We start from the raw sequence: 16,821 nt of genomic DNA on the forward strand, positions 1-16,821 counted from the left end.
GGGAGTTTTCCTGGAGCAGGGCCAGGACAAGGCCTCTTTTCTGGAGGGCATCACAGCTTTTCTTTTTCAGGTACTTACAGAATCTCCCCTCTTCTGTCACTGCTTTTCTATAAACTCCAATCTCTTCTGCACTTGTCCTCAACTGCCAAACCTGGTTGACATCTCCTGACACTGCTGGGAAGCCTGGGAGATACCAAGTGCAAAGGCAAGAGCTTCCTTTCTGGAGCAAACTATGCCGAAGAAACACAATTATTTTGCAACAAATTCACATCTGCTCTTTTCTCTTATGTACAGTGAGTTTCCTACTGTGACAGAGTAAAGTCAAAGGCTTAAGGCAAATGGAGGGAACATCTTCACGTTGCGTTTATTGCCAGAATGTGTCAAAGTCATCACATAAACCGCCTTGCATTTTCTGGTACATTTTAAGGGCTAAGCCATTAACCTCTTACAAGAATAAATCTATCGAGTTCTCCAGGCTTCCCTTGCTCTGTTATTACTTCTCTGTCAAAATCCTCTTGGTACTTGGAAATTGTGGGCTACACTGTGCCTTTTACAGACAGACAGATGCCACTTGTCCTCACAGACCACCCCCTTCTCTCTCTTTCTTTGCCATGTGCTGCAACACACCTGCTGTTACTCTTGCGCTCCTGGTATTCTCATTCCCTCCCAGATTTCCTCTTATTTCTCCAGAGAAATACATGCCTCAGCCTTACACAAGTTTATGAGAGCAGGAAACTCTCAGCTGACTTCCTTGGGCAGTGCAGGCCCTTCCCCACCCCTGTCCTGCAGGTGACAGAGCTCTGGCTTTGCTGGCAGACTTTGGGGATCTTGTCTTGTGGCCAGCAGGACTGGGACTGGGACCATTGATCCAAGGCCAGTTCCTGCCTTGCATTTGGCTTCTCCTGCTGCATGTTCTCCTGTCGTTTTTACTTTTCACAGACACCTGGCAAAAGAAAAACAACCCTGCACCTCACAGACATTTTAATAATTCATATTCAACTTCAGTCACTGCAAGTTTAATAAACAAGTACTTATTGGAATACAATCACTTCTTCTTAAAGCGGGCAGTTTTTAGGAATGAAATCACAATAATTACCTGTAAGAATATGTATGAATAACAAACATTCAGTCCTCCTGTTTTCACTGTTTCGCTCATTTGCATGAAAGACTTCCCCACTGTTCCCCTTGCCTCTGTTTTAGCAAAGACTTTGCTTTTAATTGGACTGAATATTCAGCTGGGTTCAAACCCAAATTTGTATGTAAAAAAGCTACACGTAGCAACCAGCTCATTCTGGAATCCATTAAAAATAACAAGAGGGGTTGGAAAGAGATTATTTCAAGAGCTCTCTTTCATTCACAGGAAAACAGATTAATTGCACTTGCAGAGAAGCTCTCCCAGGCAAGAGAGATGCAGGTGATAATACTGAGTCCTCCTGGTTTTTTCTCTTGTCCACAAGGCAAAACCATGAGGATTTCTGAGCTAATTTCATCCCCGAAAACCAGCTTGCCATGCACTGAGAGCCTGCAATCAACACCACCTCTCTCTGCAGCCTCCTTCCTTCAGCCCTCCCTTGGGATGCATTGTAGGTCCCTGTGAAATTCAACCTGGCACTAAATGGAAGAAATGGAGAATACTGTACAAAACCAAAATAAACCAGATGTTGTTAAGTGGCAACTACAATAAAAACACCTGCAAGAGCCAGGAAAGCAGGTTGAAAAACTGACTGACATCCTCAGAGAAGGTAAGCTCAGCAGCCTCAGCTTTGTGCTGCAGCAGGGGGGTGACCACATCCTGACAACCCACCCTTGACCCAGTCACCCTCTCACAGGGCTCCAGTGAAATTTGGGCTCACCAAATAAAAATCAGCATGTTGCCCTAAGAGCAGAGCACAGTGCCAAACTGCAGCCTGCCACCTCAGCTGCCACCCCTCTAGGAGGACTCAGGCTCTGTTTTCATTCCAGGGGAGGTTTTTATTTCTTTCACTTAAAAAAATAGCTATTTTCATAAAAAGCATCTTTCCCGCACTCCTGCTCACAGCAAGAAAATGGAAAGTGATCCAGATTCTCCTTCTAGCACTTGACAGGGGAAATTTTCAGGATGAAAAAGAAACACTGCTGTAACAAGACAATTAATTGTTTTGGGGGACGTGTTGTGGAACACTTGAATGGAAGAGAACATGAGAGTAGGAAAATTTTGACTTTCTCAATAGGGAAAAATAATACCTTTGTAAATCAGAGGCACACACACCGAGGCTGTAGCTGAATTTTTGAAGGGCAAGTCCTCTACTGAGACTTTCCTCACTGGCTGCCCTGCAGTGACCTCATGCAGCAGCCCCTGTAGAAGCCTTGAAGTCTCCATCTCCAAAGGCACAGGCTCGGATGTGCCTCCTGAGGAGAATGCACATTTAACTCCAGGGCTACAAACAGAGGCCAGGTGAAGGAGCAGCATGTTCTCCTGTGTCAGGTAACACACAGCCTTTCAAGCTGCTCCTCAAAGCAGAACATCTTCCTTTGGACCACAGAGCCACAGGCAGCTCCAGCTTAGGGTACTGGAGAAAGGTTTGTGATCAGAAGGGCGCTGATTAGAAGCCAAATTAAACAAGGTAAATTTGTAGAGGTTTTGAGAATAGGTTTTATTGACTGCCACACACCCTTAAGTGCTGAAAGTCTGCTGATCCCAAAGGTCTGGGCTGCTAAATAAAAGTCACAGGAACCAAGGAGGTTTTCTTTGAAGTCTTGCTTCTAGTTGCTTATAACTCGCAGTTCTCAAACCAAATGAGCTGCCTTTTAGCTCTCTGTAGACAAAGATTTGCACTCACCCTCAGATTTGCACTATACCCAAGGAGCGCCCAGAGCTCAGGCACTCCTCTGCACCATGCAGGTTCCTGTAGGAGTTCATCCCTGGAAAGAACAGTGGGGTCTTCTGGTGAAAGGCACTAAGTCCCACTTTTTCCTACAGATCGCACATCTCAAGTTTGTTGGGTTTTTTTTTAAGAGCAAACTAAAAGGAACTGAACATTAGTGTGGCTTAGTTCTGTGGCAGATAGCTGATAGAAATTAACAGAGCTCTGACCCATATTCCTAATCCACACCTCTTGCCAAGCCAGGAATGGGGGCTGAAACACAACCAGGAAGAATATAGTTAATATGAGCCTTGGCTTCAACAAGGTCAAGTACTCATCTTTCACCTTCATTTTGATAACCCTCACGCCAAAACCAGAAGAGGAAAGAGGCATTTATTTCATTGTCCCGGAGTTCATTCACTCTGTTTTATAAGAGCCTGTAACTTTGTGTCTTCTGCCAGCTCATTTTCCCTGGTGCACTGGCAGAGAAGCATGCTGGGCAAACACAAAAATCCCAACAAAAACACTGACCATGTTTGGATCTAACCTACTTTGGGAATCTCTGGGATGCAGAGGAAGTTGAACTGGCTACCCAGTTCCAGCCGTGTAAGAGCGCCCTGGCTTCTTTTTAAGCTTTTTTTTATGTACAGATCAAACAAACAGACTTCCAAGCGCTTTCATTTAATTTTGATGCCAAACTTTGATGTCTTCACCATTTACAGTAATCATTTTTATGTGCATTTAATATTATTTTTTTTATTTCAAAATGCTATACATAAAAAGACCAACTTCATTTAAAATATGCAGCATTTTTGCTATTTGAAAACTCTGCATTTTTAATTTGTTTCTTATCAGCAGAGTACTTCTGGGGCAAGGAGAACATCAAGTTTTTAATGCCTTTCAGTTGATTTAAATTAATATTTTATGTTTTTATTCAAAAGAGCTGGCTAATAGAAGGGTGCTGACATTTTTTTCACACTCTTTCTCTGGCATGTGTTATATGCAAAGTAATGGTTATTTCTTAAATGTTTGGTGTTTTATTCCATGATGAGTACCCAAAAGATGACATTTCCACACAGCTTAATGCACTTGGATCACTGCTCAAATGCCCAAGCTGGGGAGGAGAGGGACCACAGCCTCTCAAGATTTATAATATATCAAACCATTGTTTTAGAGGCAAACACCTACCTTTGTTGCTTGAAAGCCCCATCCCCTCAAAATAACAAAGCAGGGAAGTGTTTCCCTCCCTGATTCTGTGTCGCTGCTGAGCTCTTTTCGAAAAACATAAAAAGCCAGAGAGGTAAGAGTGAAACTTTTAATCAAAAGGGCCCTGAATGATTTCTATTGCATTTAATAACTGCTTCATCACAGTCTCTAGATGAAAGTGCTGTATTGGATTCCATAGCTGACAGGAGTGGTGAGGCAGAGGACAGTCTTCAATGGGGAAGCTGCACCCCTCTCCTTTTAAAATCGATGGAGGAGGAGAGTATCTGAAGTCACCTGTACACTGCTCAATGCCTCCCCTCCCTTTACCCCATGTAAGAGGCTGATAGAAATCTGGTACCAACAGGATGGAGCTCAGAGAGGAGTCACTGGGGATGCAAACTCTCAGACTATCCCTGCTACAGGTACCACAGTCACATCTAGAAATGTCTGGAAAATGGGGGAACTTAGAGGAGGACTGTAATCACTCAGCCAAGTCCCACACAGCACAGGTTACTGCAGTGTTAGCACATTTTTACAGAAAAGAAAAAACAAAACATTATTGCCATTATCCATGAGGGCAAAGTACAGGGGAGAAAGTTTTCCTCTGTAGGGCAGATGAAGGAGGAGGAGAGCAGTGAGAAGAAATCATTAGTAAAATAATTGGCTGCCTGTTCTGCGCAGTTGCCACAAAATGTTTATGCTGTCAGTGCCATGAGGGTGTTGACTTGCCAAAGTCACAGCTGTGCCAAGGAACTGTCAACCACAGGGGCTGCTGTTGCTTTTTACCTTGTGGGTATATGAAGCACCTCTGGGTCATCACCCCTATTGCCCTGCTTTCCCAGGAACCATATCAGAAAGATTTATTATCAGCCTCTTTCTGAAACCTAGGATTTTGGCCCCCATGATTGCTATCAGGAACAAATACAACATCTGAAAATATCACTGAAAAAATGAAGATAGGATGCTGTGTGATAAAGGATCTGAATTAAGTTTGTGGAGGTTTTTTTTAAGTGAGTAATAACTTGGAAGCTTCTGTGTCAGAGAACAAAAGACCTGTTGTTTTTTCTCTGCTGCAGATAGAAAGAAATGTTAACATCTTATGTTCAGGCAAAATGATACTGAGTTTATTCCAGGACTGTGCTGGAGTGGGGCAGAAATGTCACTTCATTAAAGCAGTTCTGTTTGCTTTTCCACCTCATTTTCCAACTAACTTTAAGAAAACACAACTCGAAGAAGGAAGGATACCTTTGTTCTGTATCAAAGCAGACAGATGCAAAAAAGGACTCCTAAGATACCCAAAAGTGGTTAACTGAGCACATGCAGTCATTGCAAAAATTCCATCAAGAAGCCTCACTTATCAGCAAGAAATCATATTAAAGCAGGGCATGGTCTGGGAAGGAAAGAGATGTACCACACAGTAATTTATTCATATACTACAGGTGTAAAGAAAGCTTCTAAGAGCACAATCCTGAAAGCAGCTGCAGCTCTCTGCAAGTCTCTGCTGCTCTGGGGGTGGTGAGCACACAGCACAAGGCAGGATTTACCTCTCATGGCTATCTCAGCCCAAAGCCAAACTGTTAAATGAATAAAATCCCTGCCTACTAGATCAGGACATGAGAAGATTGCCTGCATTGCTGAGAGATTATCAAGTGACTAAATCTAGCATGTGATAGATAAAACAAATACCCATTAAAAATACAAATCTCTCAATACTAGGAAGAGAAATGCATTCCCAGCACAGACTCTGAAAGCCTTCAAAAAGACAGGCATATCCAGCATCAGAACAGATGGAGAAGATGAACAGTAATTTCTTTCCAAGCATCCATCCCCACAAAAGCAGTGAGTGCAGGCCCCCTAAAGAGACAGATAATAAGAGCAAAAGAAAAATGAAGAATATCTTTGAAACACCTCAGACTTGATGAGAACAGCTGGGAAATTCTGCTTTGAAGTGTGACATGCTAGAGACAAATGCAGACATTTCTGGCTACTCAGCCAATACTTTGGTTGGCATTGCCTTGACCTCAGAAATTTTCACTGACTTTTGTAGGTAAGAGGTGTAACTGCACCAGACTTCTGACTCCTGCTCTTGACTCCACTCAGCCCAAAGTAAATCCAAGCTTCAAATAATTTTGCCCATTCCCTTTGCTGACTTTGGAATCCACCTTCCCCTCCTAAGGGCACCTCAGTTCTGGTTGTTTCACACTAAAATTTCTCTAGATACAACTTGATCTAGAAGATGAAAATTGTCTTCCCTCATTTACCTGTCAAGAGAGAGGGTAGCAGCACGAGGCTTATTACTAATTATTTAATCAGCCATTCGTGGGGGTTTCTGGGCTTGTGCCAGCTCTACCTTCTGAGTTTTCAGACACACACAGTGTGAGGGGAAGGACTCCTGTGCACTCTCCCAAGCTGTTCCATTACACCTGATTTATAGCATGACACCTCTTGTTCTAGCCCATAACCTTGAGCTTTTAAACTACACAGGGGAAAATTTACTAACTACTGAGTTCATCTTAATGCACTACGGGGAATCTTAAGTGGGGAAAAAAGAAGGCAAGGAATTGGGCATCCAGAGGAGCTGGTTTTGAACAACAATCATGTACTGGCCTAGTGCAGTGCATCTCACTCTGCTTTCATTTAAATGAAGTTTTAATTTACATGGCCAGCATACAGTAAGGACCCATGTTTGTCTTGCTCTGAAGGTGATAATCAATAGGAGAGTTGAACACACATTTCCCACCTTATTAGCTGCACACATGGATGGAGTTTCCCACAACAGCATGTACAAATGCCTTTACTCCACTCTTGGCTGGCATCAGAGTTTGATTAATAACAGAAGCCAGAAGACTGGTTTGTAACTTTTCTATTAGGATAGAAAATTGTCACCCACATAAACAATTTCCTAGCAGTAAAGGAGTCCTCATTAGTGTAAACAGAAAAGCACTGACAGCTGGAACATGGGTGCCACAAGTCCTCTACCACACAAAGCTTGATGGCTGCACTGCTGTGCAATACACAAAAGCAGCACCCACAGATGCAGCAGTTACTCAGATGCTCTGCCCCACGTTTTGTCTTTGTTTTCAAGTGTATTACACAGACTTTCAGGTTAATTTCCTCAGCTAATACTCTTGAGGTGAATGCCTAATTTGCCCAAGGTAAAGTTAGGCTCTCCTTGGCTCGTTCCACTCAATGGCAGCCTGCCCTCCGTCCTAATGTACAACTTCCTTGAAACAAGCAGAGTGTGTTGATGCTACAGAGTAAATACAAAACAAGCTCTGCATTCACTGACTATTCCCAAGATGCTCCTTACTTCAGTCTAACTACTCAAAAGTCAGTTCCTGAAACTTTCCCCTTATTTTTGCCATGTAAGGCTCCAGCAAACAGCAACTTCTGTGATTATTTCTGCCATTACAATCTCTTACTTTGGTCAATTTTTAATTATTTTAAATTACATGGCTGAAGTGCTGCTGGATAGATGTCATTCAGCAATAAAGGCTTGTTCTTTGAAGAGCCTGAACTAGGAGGCTTTGTAGCTCATATGCTGGGGAATGTCACACTGTTTCTGTGGTTCATTGAGGACATTAGGAGTAACCTTATTTCTATTCAAAGCAGAATTCTGTTTGCAAATTACTTTCCAGCATCCCAGCAGTGGATTTTCATAGGGACTGGCAGAAAGCAGTGATTCCTATTGTTCCTTCACTCCAGTGACTGAAGGATTTCCCAAGCGACAGTGCAGTGCAGAGGAGACAGGACTGTCACACTGCTCCTGCTTGTGCCAACACAGAATGACAGGACTTGCACTGCACCACCTTGGCTGAGCCAAGTTCACAGGTACAGCAACACAGCTGAAGCACTGGGCAGAACACATCTGGCAGTGCCCAGGTACCAGCTGAGCCCTAATGCAACCCACCTCACCACAGCAACTCCCAGCACAGACCTGGCCAGAACCAGCGGCACCCAACTGTCCAGACACTGACTCACGCTCTCATTTATCTTCCATGTTTTAAAAGAGGCTGCTGATCATTTTATAACTACAGTCATGAGCCTTTCTTGCTCTACCTTTGATGAACCACCTCATAATAACTGCCCAGGAGTCTCAAAAAGGAAAAAAAAAACCAAACCACACAGGTCCATAAAAATATCAGGCTGCCTGACAAAAGTACTTCTACTTTCTCATTGGATACTTCAAAATATTTATGAACAAGCCCAACAGCAGGTTTGCAAGTTTTTCCTCAGTTAAATCTCACATTGCTGAGCAGAGCTCACAGTTCTGCTCTCTTCAGATTTCCCTTCACATGTACTTGCTCCTTTTCCCATTTCTGTACCACCAGCACAAACACACATCAGTGGTGAGTTTACAGTGCCCCCACATGTTACTCATGAAATCAGCACCAAGTAGAGGCCTCACTGCCTCTCCCTCCTGGTGACAGTTCATTTAAAGACATTCTTTTACAATAAATTATCTTCTGCTAAAAGCTTGTTGCAGTTAGCATGGAATTTTGTGTCTGAATCTGTATCAAATACCTGAGGTGCCAATGTACTAATTAACAAGAAAGCACAGTAGAATCAAACCTCTAAAATTTATATATATACAATTATATATAGAACTTGCCAGTATAAAGTTGTATATCACTAGGTCTTACTGAATTGGAAAAGGTTCAGGCTCCCAACACGCTGATGCACCTACCACAGAAACCACTCCAGACATCCTTACCATCCTACCAGGGAAAGGCAGGGACCAAGCCAGTTCCTCACCTCACCCAATCCCCCATCACTCCTGTTACAGCTGTGGAGCTTCCTCAGCCACCTCTTTAAAGATCAGCTCTGGGTTATGCACGTTTAAGATAGCAGAAAAGGCTATTAAGGAACAGAAGAATACTAAAACCATGCCAAAAAGGAATTTTCCCACTTATGGTCTTGAGGAAGAAAACACGCATGACAAGCAACAACCTTGCTTTTTAACTGAGAAATTCTTAAAGCCCAGGTCTGTTTGTTTAAAGGAGTTTCAGGGCCACCTGCTACATCATAAAGAAGCTGGAAAATACATCAGACACATTCTCACTTCCCTCCCTGTCTGCAGATTCATAACCAGAGTAATGATATCTCTAAGGACACAGCCTTCTCTGGAGGTCCAGAAAAGACCTGAAGCAAAATCTACAGCATGCAGGAGAAATAGGTACTGGAATAAAATTCCTAGAAACCAGGTTTTAGATATTTAGATGCTTCTAAGCATAATATATGTGAGTGCTTATTAAACTTGGATTATTTTGCAATTCTTTAGTCTTCTCCCAGATCACTGATCCCCAAAAAGATTATGAGCAACTCAAGTTTGCTACAACTTGTAAGAGATTCACTCTGACAGAGAGGAGTTTAAGGGCAGCTGGCAGAGCCCAGCACAGCTGTTTATCACAGTACAACAGAAACAGTTCTTCAAACACACATCAGGGACTACAGAGATAGAGAGTTTTATCAGAACACACCCTTCAGGCAAGTTACTAAATCGTGGCTTTACAGCAAGAAATGTGTTTGAAAGTGCACTGCAGAAAACCAGACTGCAAATACACCCCCATTAATGGTACTGAGCTCTCATCATGCTTGTTGTGTAACTTCACCATCCCCTCATAATCTTTAACATCATAAGACCCTTTCTTTGGTAGCCAAAAGAAATCACTCTGTACCAACATTTTTTAAGACAATAAAAATAATTTGTTTCCTTATAGGAACTGTCCCTTTGCCATCATCCAAGTACTGATCAAAGTAAACACATGTAAGAAAAGCTACCATGAGTTGGCGTGGCAGAAAGACCCAAATGAGGTAAACAATCTATCTCCCACTCTAATGTTCCCAGAATGGAAAAGAAAGGTCTAAATATCAGACATTTTCATTGACAAGCAGTTGCCCATTCACTTTTTATGCTGATGTTCATCAACTCTGGCCATCTGGATTTGAAAATTTGACTGGGTGAAATGAGATTCCCCCTATCAACCTCAGTCTTTTTCTCTTCAAAGAAGTAATGATAAAAATGTTTTCAGAGAACAGAAAGCCTGATTTGTATATGCAACAAGCAATTCCATATTCAATCCATGGAGTGTTTTACTTTCCTAAATGCTAAAAAAGCAATTTGTTTCCAGACAATGCAGAATTAGTTCACTCTTCACCAAAACAAGCTTTTCTCCATAATTTGCCTGTTACCCACACTGAGTTTCCAGAGAGAACAGCCTGAACTCCATGCCCATATGAGATTATTAACGCCAAGGGCAAAATCCAAAACGGTTTGACCATGCTGGAAGTTTTCACTGCCACTTCCTCTCTGACAAACTAAATATTGCCACCTACTGACTCCCAAAGCCTGAACTTCCACGGATTTCTTTTATTTTCCACTCCCAGACACAATGTCCAAGATGCACAACAAAGGCTGTTACAGCCCAGATAAACCAAAAATTGATGTCTAAAATTCTGAAATATTATTACTTGGTTTTGCCCACTGTTACTTGTTTTTTTCCAAATGCTGTAAACTACTTTAAGACGTCAAATTTTAGTTTGAGGCTTGATCTTGCAACATGACTGTCAAGCACACAGTTTTACAATAAAAGACCCACCATACATAACAGAGACACCAAGCTTTATCACAGTACCATATTTTCTAGATTTGGCAGTCCAGGGTCAAGCTTGAATAATGTGGTCCAAGTACCTCAGAAAAAGTAACAGCTGCAGCTCCAAGATTTTTCCATACCCACGACTTCACAAATAAGAAAAAACCCTATGATTGTTCTCACATCATCCAGCTCCAGCAGCACCAAAGATATAACTAAACCATGATTTTAATCATTCTTTTGCACAATTACATTGCCCAACCAGAGATACCTATACAGCCACAAGAGTGTGTCACAGTGTATGAACAAGAGTTCTGTTTCGCAGCTGCTGCACATATTCCTTTGCTTGGTCAAAGCCAGTCCTTGGTGGCTCTGGGGGAGGAGGAGGACCTTCCACCAGCTTCACAAAGTAGTGGCACCTGCTGATTTTCATGATGCCAAACATGCCCTTGCCGTGGCACCGCACCCGCTTCACGTAGCGGCCTCTGCCCGTCAGCGACTCCGCTGAAGTGAAAAGGAGAGGGGAGAGAAGATTATTCAGTCAAGAACAAACTGCCACAGCTGCAATAAAACACCTGTCTTGCCAGTGTATTTTTCATGGCTGCTTCTAGAAAGTTAATTCTACTCGGGATTCTCCCCTCCATCTTTCTTCTGTTACATTTAGCAGATCACTGCTACAGAGAAACCCGTGAGCTGCACTTAACGCTCTTCAGGAGCACCAAAAAGGTGAATTTAGAAAGCAAGCACACCAAGATAAATATGTGGGGAAGGACAAATCACACTGAGCATTTACTAGATTATACAGCTCTTCTGAAGGTCGTATTCATTTCACTGCCTTTCAGTAGTTTGTCTCATGAATTCCTGTGAAGTCTTACAGACTTCATTTTCCCTCCTTTCTCCCTTTATTGCATTTATCACAGGTATTTTCATTATCTGCACATCCAGTCCTGCACTAGCAGCTCAGTCTTCTTGTGGCAGAGGCCTGGAAGGCTCCAAAAAATTCTAATCAAATCTGCTTTACCGTCCAGGTGACTTTTAGCTTATGAGGTCAGTTTGGTAAAATTTATACCATATTAGACAAAATGAGTATGTTTTTCTCGGTCCTAAAAACACCTATGAGGAAACACTTCCATAATATTTTTCTAGATTAAAAAGTGCTTTAGTTACAAGCTTATCCTGCAAATCATCTATAGCGAAGTCTTTTAATTAATAAGTTTACAGTCAATACCCATTTACTTTTATACTGTTTCTGATGGAAGTTTACCTTTGATCCTGCAAATCTAATTGTACCAGCCACAGACAAAGCTCCCAGCATCTCTGACTAGCAACATTAAAAACTAGAAACAGTTTGCTTCTTGTTGGTCTTTCATATTCATGGCAAGCATCTTCCTCTTCAGGACCTTATGTTCGATAGGGAGCAGAAATTCTGCTCTCCATCTTAAAAATGCTGCAAACATGTGCCTTTCATATTTTGGTAAAGTTTAGCAGAAACTGTCCTCTATTCACTTCTGGTGATTTGAAGCATCAAAACTTTATTAAACATAAAACATTTTCATAGGGTAGGATAGAGTAGGATGACATTTTTCTAATGTACTAAATTTTAAAAATGTACCTATATGTAAATTTGATTTGAATTCCACATTGTGCTTTCTTACAGCCATTTCCTGTGCTTCTAGTAGAACCTGTAACAAAAAGAAAAGAAATGGAAATACTGAGGAGGAATTTAAGCAATGGTATTTCTTATCTCTAGATAACATGGAAGCAATTGAAAGTTTAAGTAAGTGATAGAAAAAGTATTTCATAGAGATAAAAAGACAAACATCTTTTAGGTAAGACGTTCCTTGCATAGAATAAAAAAGCCTTAGGACAATTCTATTACATTTTTGGGGAGATGGTTTCCACCAGCATTAGTCAGCCTTCCATCCACGGACCTTTGTGTAATTAGACATCAGACTAGAAATAAAGTCCAAGGTGGGCAAAATGAACTTGGTCCATTCAATATTTTCAGCTAATACAGGACACCTCTTTGCCATGACTGTCAGAAATCAACGCTTCAGCCAAGAAAATGAGTAATTTGAGAATCCAAACTACTGTATTCAAAGCTTTTGTGCCTTTAGAGAACTCAGCAGCCTCCTTAACAATATCCTTCATCTCACACAGTTTAAGAACCAAAGCACACAGATGTAGCAGCCATTAGTGACCAGGATTCTGCACCATTTACCATGAACTTAACACCAAGCACTGCTAGACAGGACACCCACATGGAATTTCTCATCATGACAAATTAAAACAGCCAGCACAAGTGAGCCCAACATATTCATAAGCCACAACAGTACATGATTGCAATGAAAATATGTTGCTAGAATGTGCTCCCAACAGGCTTACTTGAAACATAAAACCCCACAGAAGTAGAAACACCTCCAAACTTCTGGTGACAGGTATTGATTTTAAAGTTTTCTGGAAACCAGGAGTGTTAAAAAATACTTCTACTTACCTCTTTGATCACCTTTGCTCCCTTTTTGTCACTGAATTCCAACTGAGCGAGAGCCTGATCAATGGACATTCCTTTTATCTGCAATCAAAGTGTTTAAATTAACTTCTGCAATTACAGATATTTCCTTTCTCTTATTCAGAAGACATTCCTTAAATTATACTGCTATTATAAAAGCAAAAATACTGTAGTTTCCTTAACTACCATTTCTTCAGTGTAATATCTTACAGCTAAACCAAACCACAGCCATTCCCTGCCCAGATCCATGCTCATCCCCAGGACTCTGTTATAAAGACATTGATTAAACTGTGATTGAATGAGGCTGTTAAGACAAATACAGTAATTAAATTTTGCATTCTAACAAGCCCAGTACAAAGTACTCTTGGCTTACCAGTTTTGCCAGATACCACATCTTATCTTTGCTGTATTTTATTTCCCTCCGACAGTGATATATTTCCTAGGGGCAAAAAAATAAAAAGTGAAAGGATGAATAATTTTGCTGTGAAAACAGAATGGAGCATCCATGTCTGATCCACAATCTATGTTCTTACTAGGAATAAAAAGGCATGGCTCTGCCTACTATGAGAACAGCGTATCAAGCATAGCTTTGACATTTGAAACTAAAAGCACTAAAAAAAGGTGCTGGCACACAGGAGATTTTAATACAATCTTATGACACTTCGTTTATAAGCAGAAGTCCCTGAAAAGGATAATCAGAAGGTTTTTCACCATCTTTTCCTCTCATCCTCTCCACCTTTAGAAGCAAAGACTGACATGCCCATTCAGCCTTAAAAATATTACCCTGCTGTCAACTCAACCTACTGGCAGAGCAAATAAACAATATTACCAGAATGAACTTAATTAGCTCTTCAGAAGTGAAGGGGGTTTCAAGTTTGATTGGCACAAAAAGCTGCCTCCACAGACCCATTTAACATTATTACTAACAGGGACCAACACCAGCTAGTAGAATCTAACATCAATACAAGTTTGAAAGAGATGGCACTCTATGAACAGGTAAAACACTGATTTAATAAACGAGTCTGTCAATAGCTGCATTTTCACACACACTGCATCAGTCAGCACAGTCCACAGCAGGGATTTTTATGTCCTAGGCCATAATGTTCACAGGAAAAATCACTAAATGCCCATGGCCCACAAAATACATGCCTTAAAAAACCCTTTCCTTTTGAGATGTAAATACTTTTACTTTGCTGAGCAGTGTGTCTAACAGAAGCCACAACACATTAATTCCCAATGAAGAAAAATTATAACAATGGAATTCCAAAATATCAGTTGTTTGACAGTACAAATTCTACCTCCTTGTAGTTCAGAGACTTCTACAGAGGATGGGCCCCTTACAGCTTGAACCACACAAGGCTCCAATATAATTTAGAGATGGAAAACATTCGAAGTGATATTAACTTCTACAATACAGCCAAACTGAATAAAATCCTGAATAATGAGCAAATAAGCTTTCAAACTAGTGCCTTGTGCAGTCACCCTGTGCAGACAGTGACAGTCTGTTCAGAAATTGCCAAACATTCACAGGTAAGGCCATTCACAGGTGGATCCTTACAGCTGGTCTGCGAGGCTCTCCAGGCAGCTGTGGAGGGTAAACAATCCTGTTCTTTTTCTCCCACTTCCCAATTTTCTGCAGAGATGTGCTTGTGTGGATGCATGACAGAGGAAAAAGGCTACCAGATGCCAGCCACCTGCAAGACAAGACCACAGCCTCAGCTGCTGAACACAAGAGTTCTTTGTCCCTGCCCAGCCTATCTGGAAAATTGTGAATTTGCTGTCTTGATAAAGAACTGACACATTTGCCTACTCACAAAATGAAATTGCTAAAGTCCTTTATAGTTTATGCTGAAAGGCCTTTTTAATTCAACAAAAAGCCTCAGGCTTCCTAAAGCAAGCTATGAACACTGGCATATCATGAGATTCCACATTAAGTGTCCTCAGATTGCCACACAAAGTCACAGCCACCTCTGTTCTGATGTTCTCATGGGGCTCAGGACTGACACAAACCATTTATAACTTTTCCAAGGTACTTTCCATACTTAACTTTTACCAACAACATCTTTAGCAGTCAAAACTTCTAGCTTTTCAAGGGGCTGAGTATCTCAGAGCATCAGAGGTCAATAAACATTGTGAAATTTGAAAGGAGAGGTGTTCTAAAGTACTTCCAAAACACAATCAACTCAATACAAAAACCAGACAGCTAATAGCAAAAATTAGTTTTCAGGCATTTTGCTCACCTCAGATTCTGAAAAACCAAGCTGCATTCTGCCCCCTGCTGCCTGGACAAAGCAGCACTGGGCAGCTATTCCTGACTACAACAAACAGATGAGTTCAAGACCAAATACTGTGGGTTTTACTAAGCCTTGAACGTCTTTGTGTGTGTGGCCAACCCGTGCAAAGCATCTTAAAAATGACAGGCAAACAGAGCATGCTGATTTCAAAAGGGCATTGTACACCATTGTTCACATCCTAAAAGCAGAGATTAGCATAACACACATATTTCAATGTCATGGAATACTTTTTTCAGATATTTGCAGGGATACAGCTGGCAGTACCAGTGCACCTACAGCACAACTATGTGATTCCTCCAGAAAGAGGGGAAACTTCAGCAACTAAGAAAAGCAGTGACTGGGGACAGCACAGGTACCACATCACTGTGACCCAAACAATAAAGTCAGAGAAAATATGGATGTCCAACAGAAAGAAGTGAGGAGAGAGATGCTTCCATCATGGCACAAGCTCTAAATACACAGAAGGACACCACAGGGACAGAGGGTGACCTGTTCCCCCAGCTCCAGGGCTGCGTGAGAAGGCCAAACCAGGCAACACCAGGCACCCAGCCCCAGGTACCCCTGAGCAGGGCAGTGCCTGTCCCACTGCCCAGGGCAGCGAGGGATGGGTGACAAAGCCAGACTCACCTCTCTGGTCGTGCCCAGCTGAGGAGACCCCGCGCCCAGGCAGCTCCTGAAGAGAAGGAACAGTGAGCGAGGCATGAACAGAACCATAAAATCACTGAATGGTTTGGGCCGGAAGGGACCTTGAAGAACATCTAGTCCCACGCCCTGCCATGGACAGGGACACCTTCCTCTATCCCAGGTTGCTCCAAGCCCCATCCAGCCTGGCCTTGGACACTTCCAGGGATGGGGCAGCCACAGCTTCTGTGGGCACCCTATGCCAGGGCCTCACCTCCGTCACAGGGAACAATTTTTCCGTAATATCTAATCCAAACCTACTCTCTGTCAGTTTGAAGCCATCCCCCCTTGTCCTGTCATTCCAGACCCTTGTAAATAGTCTCTTCCCGTCTTTTCTGTACGCTCCCTTCAGGCATTGAAAGGCTACAACTTGGGTCGTTGAAGCTTCTCTTCTCCAGGCTGAACAATCCCAATTCTCCCAGCCTTTCCTCATACGTGAGCTGCTCCCCCCCCTCCGATCAATTCGGTGGCCTCCTCTCAACCGAGACCCCCCAAACCAGAGCCGCGTCCCCTCAGCCTCACCCGCGCCCAGCGCCCGACGCGCCGCCATCTTCCCGGCCTTGCTTTGCGGCAGAGCCCCGGGCGGGAGCACGGACCGGGGCGCGGTTTGCGACAGTTTGCGGCGGCGTGCGCGGCGCTCGGCGGCAACGCCCGGGGCACGTGGGGCGGCGCGGGGGGACCCGGGGCGATGGCGG

The 16,821-nt window shown here is 42.6% G+C and overlaps 1 protein-coding gene across 1 annotated transcript; it reads right to left on the reverse strand.

Moving 5' to 3' along the window:
• Positions 1-5,151: 5,151 nt before the first annotated feature.
• Positions 5,152-16,775, reverse strand: MRPL22 (mitochondrial ribosomal protein L22; the record flags this gene model as incomplete). Its single annotated transcript, XM_032125362.1, has 7 exons — positions 5,152-11,146; positions 12,255-12,324; positions 13,137-13,214; positions 13,525-13,590; positions 14,710-14,845; positions 16,073-16,118; positions 16,649-16,775. Coding segments are annotated over 7 exons (735 nt in total), but the record flags the coding sequence as incomplete, so codon positions are not given.
• Positions 16,776-16,821: the final 46 nt, after the last annotated feature.

This window comes from Corvus moneduloides, chromosome 15 (assembly GCF_009650955.1).
Source record: "Corvus moneduloides isolate bCorMon1 chromosome 15, bCorMon1.pri, whole genome shotgun sequence".
In the NCBI taxonomy this organism is placed as follows: domain Eukaryota; kingdom Metazoa; phylum Chordata; class Aves; order Passeriformes; family Corvidae; genus Corvus; species Corvus moneduloides.